This window comes from Coffea eugenioides, chromosome 6, assembly GCF_003713205.1.
Source record: "Coffea eugenioides isolate CCC68of chromosome 6, Ceug_1.0, whole genome shotgun sequence".
NCBI lineage: Eukaryota > Viridiplantae > Streptophyta > Magnoliopsida > Gentianales > Rubiaceae > Coffea > Coffea eugenioides.
In genome coordinates this window covers 6,207,537-6,216,602 of record NC_040040.1, presented here as the reverse complement: position 1 = coordinate 6,216,602, position 9,066 = coordinate 6,207,537, and the positions used below count along the sequence as shown (strand labels likewise).

Below are 9,066 nucleotides of genomic sequence, written 5' to 3'. Positions count from 1 at the left end.
AAGATTTCTTTCGGAAAGAAATCAACAACGTTTTCCAATTTTCGCAGTTGCCGTTTCAAAAATATGAATTGTCTAGATTTATTTTGTCCTGCTTTTTGAAATTGTCAAATTTGCAACTATCAATTGTATCACCTGGTCCAGTGGATGTTTAACACAGGGCGTGACACCCTTTGAGAGAAGCCTAACGTGTTAAATTTGTTGCAAAAAGTTGCAGTTAATCTGAAAAAAAATACACGATTGCATGGATTATTTGACCTGTTGCACATTGCTTAGAAGTACTACATATGAAGTAAATTACGTTAAGATTTGATCGACCACAAAAAAATATAAAAATTTGTTACTTGTTCGAAGAGAATAGAGCAAAAGTCTCCATTTGTCTGTCGGTCAATGAAGTGGTTTCGTTGAAAGTAAGCTGACGAATATTTATAAGAAAAAAAAAAAAAAACCCTCTTTAGAGATTCATCATTCATGTCATGTTATAACTTATAAGGCATCGTCAGTTTTGACTTTTAACCAATTGGGTTTCAAGTTTTTATCCATCAAATTAAGATTAAAGATGCCTCCTCATATCATATGGGATGTGACTCGTACTTTATAAATTGATCTCTTTCTTAATTATCAATCGATATGCAATCTTTAATCCCACTGCTTTGCGTCACCGCAACTCGGCATGCAAAGGGGTCAAAAAAGCAGGTGGAATGGAAGATAATCTTCTAAGCATATGCTTTCTTATTCCTCTCTGGTCAAAGTCTCACTCATGGCGATTGGCTTTCCTCTCTTGTCCGGTCATCAATATTACGCAGTCATCTCTTCTTCTCTTCTATAATGTTGCCCAGAAGCTCCCCCTCTCCTTCCAGAATTCATGGTAATCTTTATTCTTTCGTGTTACCTTTGTCCAATTTTCGTCAGTTCTACGCACTACAAACCCCCTTGGAAACGCATGCATATATTTGAACTGTTCAACTCCGATGATTATTTATTTCCATTGCTTCTTTTGACTCGAGGGTGCTTGCGGGTAGCGTTTCTTAGAAATTAGGATCATAGGTGAGTTCCGGCCACGTCTCCGTTTTCGCCGGTGAAGATTCACCGATCGTGATTGTTCTGCCCTTTGCGGCTTTCTTCTTTCTTTTCGTATTTGATATTTCTATGACTTCTAAACACATTTTGGGTACTTAAATTTCTGAGTCCCGTTCGTGCTTTAAACAAAACAAAAAAAAAAAAAAAACCCATAGGTGATCAATCCTGTTTGGGTATTTTTCCTAATTTCAATTGTCGAATCAAGTTCCAGTGGAATAATAGTTTAGGTAAAAAACAAAAAACTTAAGGATAAGTTGTTGGACTATTTTCTTTTCCTCTTCATTTTGACCCGTTTGAATTGATTCAAGATCAGTTTGACGAAATAAGCAACTCAACCTGGACACGGCCGACAAGGAATTTGGTCAGACCAATCAAACTTTCCTTCAACGTTGCACGACGGATCATAACCTCCTACACGGTTTGTTGGAGGTAAAATTACTCCAATAGTTCCTCATATTTTTTGTTTGTCCTTTTTTAGTCTCCAACTTTCGAGATGAGTATAAAAAAAGGATTAATCTTTCCTACACTACACTGACAGTGTATACATTATCAGTGTTGGATGAATGACAACTATGCAATTCAACTTTTGTACACATGTCATGAATCCAATGATGATAGTGTATACACCGTCAGTGTAGGAAAGATTTACTCATAAAAAAAGCGCACATTAAAAACACACAAATATTAGCACATGTTAGTTACATACCTAATTCCACAAAGAATATGATACTAAAACATAGATTGAAAACCCCAATCAAGGAAAATCAAACTCGTTACTTTAAGAACAAAAGTTTTCAGTCCATAAAGAATGGAGTAATTTCAATTTCAATTACTCGTATATCCAATAACACCTCTCCTTGAAGATTACCAAATTGACAATGAAATCCAGAAATAGAATAGCTAATTACCAGTTACTAGATTCTAGTGAGCTTCCTACTTCTTGTTTCGTTATTTTAGGCTTGAACCCTTATTGATGTCAGGTTAAAATTATTTTTGAATAACAATAATGAAATCGCTCAAATTTACTTCTAAATCTTCAAATTTTAGTGAGCTTCTTACTCCTTTTTATATTCCCAACCATCATTTTATCTCACATATATCAAATCACAAAAAGTACTACAGTAATTATTTCAAATAATTATTTGAAATAAAGCTCTATCCAAACAAAGCTTAAGAAGTTTATTCCTGGCTAGATTTGTATACTACTATAAATTACTTATTAGTTTTGAAAATTTTCTTGAAAAGAGTTGCTATTCTGCTACTATGGTCACCACTATAAAAGGACTTGCTTTCATCGACCAATACAAGAAAATGTTATAAAAGGCCTTATCAACTAATGCTAATTTTAAGCTTGAATAACTAACTTTGATAAGTTTTTATAAAACGATAGTAAAATGAATTGTTCATGGTTATTTTTGGAAATCAGAATCTAACAAAAACAAACACATGTATCTTCTTGTAAATTTGTTAATCCAACTTCCGTACAAGCAGGCGGCCGATGCTGAAATAGTGGGCCCCGAAAGATAAAGACTGCAGGGGGAAGCGTCACACCTCCACGTAAGATAAAGACTGCAAATTGCCTTCGTTGCAGAAGCATCTAACTCGGTTGCCACCTGGAGGCTACAAGCCTACAACCATAAATGAAGTTAAAAAAAAAAGTAATCACCTTTTTACTTTTTTTTTTTAATGAATACAATTTTCAATAATCTTTCTATATCATAAACATCAATTCCCTATAATATATTTTTTTACAAAATTTCCCAGAAAGATGATTCCAAACGAGTTCTGAAACTGCTCGGCCTGAGTGTTTGTCCAAAAAAAAATATATTTTTTTTGCCACCGTGAAGTCAAAATACTTATAGCCTAGCTAACGTACTTTATGCACCGCCCAAAGTCACATCGTAGCGAATACATTTTCTTTTCTTTTTTTTTTGATGATTTTAATAATTTTGCTTTTCTTTGAGTAGGAGTTTTAATAATTTTTGCCTTTTTGATACAACAACTTTTCTGGTGAACTTACACTACTGTCTGAAGGATTTATTGTTTTTTATCAAATATTGAAGAAAAAAGGACCTAAAAGATTAAGAAAATTAAAGGCGTCTTATTCTTTCTGAGCTCAGCAAAGAGTGGACTGACTGCTATACTGCGCCTCAGCCGCCTTCCCTTCCCAGAAAATAGCACGTCATTACTCTTTATTTCTGTGAGTCTTTCGAACTGCCAATTCATCTTGGAGCACGTGTGACGATCAAAATTGTACTAAATCGCAACGATTCACATTCCCCCCCCCCCCCCCTTTTCTTTTTTTTTTGAATCTTTATATTAACTTGTGTTATTCAATTTTGATCACATGATGACAACCTCAAGATATGAAAATCAATTGTGAGTTTCATACCAGGCACGAAGAAAAATGCTCTAATTTGAGGATCGACTTAGACTTTTGCTAGACAATTTGTGGTCGGACGTTATTGAATTCAGCAAAAATAATTTAGTCTTTATTTATATAAAGTAGGGAAAATCGTTCAAAACATCTCTCACATTTTGTAAAATAACTTTTTTCATCTCTCACTTTTAAAAGTATAATTTTGCATCTCTTTCAAATTTATATTGATCAAAATTTATCCTTACTGAAATTTTTGACTAGTTTTTGATAGGAATCCATCACGTACCTTGCACGTGATCATTTTTTTAGGACAAAATTGTTAAATTAAATTTCACATAATCCAATTTATAGTTCATTGCATTTCATAAAATGAATTTTTCATCTTTCACATTTTACAAAATAAATTTTTCGTCCCTCATATTTCACAAAATAATTTTTTTTTATCTATTATTGATCATATGTACGAATAACTCTTTTTTAACTCATGTATACAACTAGTTGATTTCATCTGAATAATACAAATAACATGACAAAACTACTCGTGCACATGATCAATGAGAAATAAAAAAAATTCATTTTATGAAATATGGGAGACTATGGATCAAATTATGTGAAATATAATTTGATAATTTTGCCCCTCAAACTTATGTAGAGATCAAATTTGACTAATGTGAATTTGTAAGATACGTAAAATTATACTTTTAAAAGTAATGGACAACAAATTTTTTTTTTCAAAACGTTATGGACATTTTGAACGAATTTCGGTATAATTACTCACTTAATATTGAAACGTTGTATCCGTCCGTACACAAGACTGTTTGGATAGAGATTTATTAGCCAAAATTTATTTGCTTATATCATCATTACAATTTCCAACACACCTTTTTATCTTCCCAATTACCTTTTTATCTCACATACATCACATCACAAAAAGTGCTACAGTAAAAATATCTCAAATAATTTACAATCCAAACAGAGTATTAAATTTGTGCAAGGGGTAGCTCATGCGCTGCAATTTGGATCACTGCAAAGTTCAATGAATTTGCAATGCTGCATTCTATTTCAAGTGTGTACATATTGGACAAAAAGAAAACACCACTACGCTAGTTTCCTGGCTTTTTTTTTTAACCCCCTTTCTTGGTCGTTTGGAGGGAACAGGAAATCCCAATTTCTGAATTAGTCAAAGTCAATTAAGATTTGGGGCTTCGGCTACATATATTAGCGTGGCGGTTTTTCGTATTTTTAGTTTTTCAACACCCAATCTCGTTGTTCTGTCACCGTTTCTGCCCCATTTTGTCTCTTCTCCTTAAACCTTAATTGTCTGCGTTCCTCTTCCCCAATTCTTCCTGCTTCCTTACCTTTTCCATTATCGTAATCATGCCCTTTCCCATCACTGCTATGTAGAAACTTCCAACTTTCATAAGTAATTGTAGTAGTTCTTAAGTAGCCATAAGAAAAGTCGATAATGGTCGCCGGAGACGAGTGAAAGAACATATATAGTCCTTCCTGAGATTCAACTACAATACAATAAGGACACTAATTTTTTTTTTATTTTGAAAAAAAGAGAGAAGAAAATGAAGTTTTCTTTACCGTTTGTCAACTGTTTCTGTTCCATAGCTCAAAATAATTCCCAGGTGGACGACGACGGAGATGGCTACGGCCGTGATTTAAGACGACCTGGTAAAGAATTTTAAAACCCTTATTACTTATCTCGATATTCATTTAATAGCATGTTTGAGTAGGTTAATAAGGGTAGCAGTACAATACTATATGAATACTGCTTGTAGATGTATGACGTCTGATGAAGAGATAAGACGCTTAATTATATTTTGAATCTCAGAGCAGGTGGTCAAAGGGTTGAGCATTTTCCTGTGTATTCTTACAACGCATTGAAAGCTGCGACTCAGGGGTTCAGATCATCCAACCGGATTGGAGAGGGAGGCTTTGGTTCTGTTTACAAGGTAATTACTGGCTATTTGTTATAGTAATTAAGCGACCAACTGAATACGGTGATATAACTTTTTTGCTAGCTGGTTCTAATATTGTGGTTGTGATTCGACGAATGATCAATATAAATTAAAAGGGGATGCTGCAAGATGGGAGTCTAGTGGCTGTGAAAATTCTTTCAGTTGAGCTAGAATCCATGAGGGGCGAGAGGGAGTTCATATCTGAGATTGCTGCTCTATCTGGCATTAAGCATGAGAATCTGGTTAGTCTCCGAGGATGCTGCGTAGATGGCGCTAAGAGACTCCTGGTCTACAATTATATGGAGAATAATAGCCTCGCCTACACCTTTCTTGGTAATCTTTACTTCTTTGTCTCATTTCAACTGCTCGTATGCATACACACTGATGTTGTAGCCAGTTGTACTTGTTCTGGATTCGCCCGAACAATTCCCAATTCTTTTACGCCTGATGCAATTCCCAATTGTCGATTGACAGGTGAAGAGCATAACAGGATGAAATTCAGTTGGAAATTGAGGAGAGACATTTCAATTGGGGTGGCTAGAGGACTTGTATATCTGCACGAACAAGTCACTCCTCATATCGTGCACCGAGATATTAAACCCAGCAATATACTTCTCGATCTGCATTTTACCCCGAAACTCGGTGACTTTGGTTTGGCCAAGCTATTCAGGGATGATGCATCTTACATTAGTACTCGCGTTGCAGGGACATTGTAAGTGGGATCGTGTCCCTCACTACTTAAATTTTGGCACATTAGAAAAGTTAGCTCGCTTAAAAAGGAATGAATGTCCAATCTTGGTGATCATTTTGCTTGCTTTCTTTTGTTTCCTTTAAATCTTTTTTCTGGGTGCTGTTGCTTCTTGTTGATGGGTATTTTTCTTCTCTCAAAAGAGGTTATCTTTCCCCGGAGTACGCCATTAGTGGACATTTGACGCGAAAATCGGACGTTTACAGCTTCGGAGTACTATTATTGGAGATTCTGACCGGTGGTCCAGTTGTCGGTTTTGACTTAGAACGTGGAGGAGAGTATTTCCTTGTCGACAAGGTGAGGAAAACAACTAGAGTATTAGCTCCTAAAGTTGTAGTACTAGATTGAAGAATACTGGTTGAGCCTCTGTCGAGTGTGGATTATATATATATATATAAATTTTTTTCTGATGAGACACGATGAATGCGGGTGGTGGTGCAGGTCTGGGAAATGTACAAGGCTAACAATCTTCGGCAGATGGTGGATCCAGTGTTAAATGGAAATTTTCCAGAAGAAGAAGCGGTTAGGCTCTTCAAGGTTGGATTGATGTGCGTGCAAGAGACCACCAAACTCCGGCCTAAGATGTCTACAGCCGTCAAGATGTTGACTAATGAGATTGGCATTGGAGACACGGAGATATCAAAACCCGGGCTACTTGCTGATCTAATGGATGTGAAAATAGACCGGAAGCGGCAATCCTCGCAAAGCTTTTTCTCCGGCGACAGTGCCAATGCAAGTTCAGCGACGTAGACTGGAGCGCAGAGGACGCTCATGTAAAGAGCTGGGGAGCTGTAAAGTAAAGTTGCAATCATGCGATTGCCTAATAGCAGTTTTTTTTTTTTTTGGGGGTAGTTGTTAATGTACAAAGTTCAGACGTATCAACTGGATTGATGAGATTGTATAAAAACGCGCAAAAGCCTTGGTATATATTGCTACATTCAACATTGTTGAGGGAATGCGCCAGAGTAATGGACCTTTAACAATAGTTGTTATGACAATACAAGTTGGCTCAATTGACAAGCAAGAATCACTTTCTCATAAAAAATTATTTATTCGAATTTCATTATCGATGTGAAAATTATATTAGTGTTCAATCTACAACAACCTTTATGAGCGGCTTATGTGAGAATTGTGTTGGTGTTCGATCTACAACAACCTTTACGAGCGACTTATGGTCTCAGAGACATCTGTCTTCCATACAAACTATTCCTATAAAAAAAATTGGTACTATATTGACCTTGTAATCTCTCTATTTTTCCTGTTCTCCAACTTCTATCTTTTTCTTTTGCTCTTTTCAAAAGCCTTTTCCCTCCCTCTCATAAATTTCGTTTTGTTTTATTTTTTAAATAAAGTTTCTCCTAAATTTTCTTAGTGAATTTTTTTTTTGTTTTTTCTAGGAATTCCTTATGAGAATTTTTTATTTTTCTAAGAATTCCTATGGAGATTTTTGTATTTTTTCCTTATTTTATTGTTATATTTGAATTTATTTCAGATATGAAATTTTTTGAACCTTAAATCTATTTCGACGGATCTTATTATCATTAATGTTGATTAGCAGATCTGGTACTTGGAGCATGCAAAGAAGGGAGATACAGTGATTTATTAGATGATAATTTTAAAATTTGTTGTATTTTTTTTTTATCTGTTCATAATTTTTCAAATCTATGTATCTGTCAAATTGTAAATCTATAATTTCTAATGCATGTTTAACCTACTATTAGTGCAACGATGTAAATCATATCTTGTTGGATAAATTTCAACAATCTATTGATGAAAATTGATTTTTATCAAATATATATATATATATATATTGATAGTGTAGTGAACGAAAGCAAAAAGCCTCGTATTTATAGAATTTACCTTGTTTTTCAGCCAATTAAATTGATTTGGAAAACGAAGCCCTTAAAGAGCCACCGCCATCCGTGGGAAAGTCTACTGTCCTACTGCCATTCTAATATACGGCATAATTCGAACTTCTAATATCACTCGAACAATCATCAAATTATCAAGGAGACAAATGTCAATTCTCATTTTAAATAATAATAGCAACCTCTTTCTGTTTTTTCTAATGATTCTCTCATCAACACAGCTGAAGAAAGAAAAGGAGAAAAAAATTATTTGTTGGCAAATATCTTAAATTGTTCTGACAATACCAAGTTAACAAAAATAACTATACACTAGTTTTTTTTTTTTTGGATAAATGGGAGATCTTGAATTTAGAATTTTCTATTTATAATTTCTCTTACCTCAATATCTAACTCAACCCCCTAACCGAATATTTCAAATTGCCCTGTATAACCTTTTCTTTCTTCTTCACTAATGTTTGGTAACATATGCCGCCAGGATAATTTGGATATTCAATTATTCTTATCGACCAACGAGGGAAAGGTGCATTTTTAAAAAAAATTTTTGGGGTCCTTTCTGATGAGATTTTCTTTTGAGTTGTTAGAACGCAGAGATATTAGTTGGATTGTTGTCGGTTGATAAATAAGGTAGGCAGAGAGGGTCGTCGAAATATCCGAATTCAAAGGAAGCGAGCTGAGGGAGCCGCCGGAATCACATCAACATATTCCGCCCATGCTTCCTCCCTGTTAGGTACCTTTATTCGACGGCTATACTGTGTTTGGTTTGACTCTTTAATGGATCACGGAGTTCTGTCCAGATCAAAACTTGGTGTAAACCCGTATAGTTTGCATATAAACATGAATTTGTCAATTTATACAACTCAATTAACGATCATATCAAAATTGTATCAATCTACATCAAATGTAGTAAAAATTATACGGATCGGATTGAACTGAACTGAACTAAACTCAACTTGTTGTGAGGCTTTACCCTTATTTCACTGTCTCGACGCGCATGCCGAGTGGAGGAAGGATACGTCACTGTCCTGA

The 9,066-nt window shown here is 34.9% G+C and overlaps 1 protein-coding gene across 1 annotated transcript; it reads left to right on the top strand.

The window, feature by feature from the left end:
* The first annotated feature begins 4,730 nt into the window (after positions 1 to 4,730).
* LOC113775778 (putative serine/threonine-protein kinase) lies at positions 4,731 to 7,136 on the top strand. Its single transcript, XM_027320788.1, has 6 exons — positions 4,731 to 5,137; positions 5,303 to 5,418; positions 5,541 to 5,757; positions 5,899 to 6,136; positions 6,316 to 6,469; positions 6,614 to 7,136. Exons 1-6 carry the CDS (start codon positions 5,032 to 5,034, stop codon positions 6,920 to 6,922), a joined length of 1,140 nt encoding a protein of 379 aa, XP_027176589.1. The 5' UTR covers positions 4,731 to 5,031; the 3' UTR covers positions 6,923 to 7,136.
* The last annotated feature ends 1,930 nt before the right edge of the window (positions 7,137 to 9,066 follow it).

Excerpts from the sequence above, each read along its gene's own strand:
- LOC113775778 (XM_027320788.1), top strand. The coding sequence starts at position 5,032 with ATGAAGTTTTCTTTACCGTTTGTCAACTGTTTCTGTTCCATAGCTCAA. Across the intron at positions 5,758-5,898 it reads CCTCGCCTACACCTTTCTTG|GTGAAGAGCATAACAGGATG; the intron begins GTAATCTTTACT and ends GTCGATTGACAG. Across the intron at positions 6,137-6,315 it reads ACTCGCGTTGCAGGGACATT|AGGTTATCTTTCCCCGGAGT; the intron begins GTAAGTGGGATC and ends TTCTCTCAAAAG.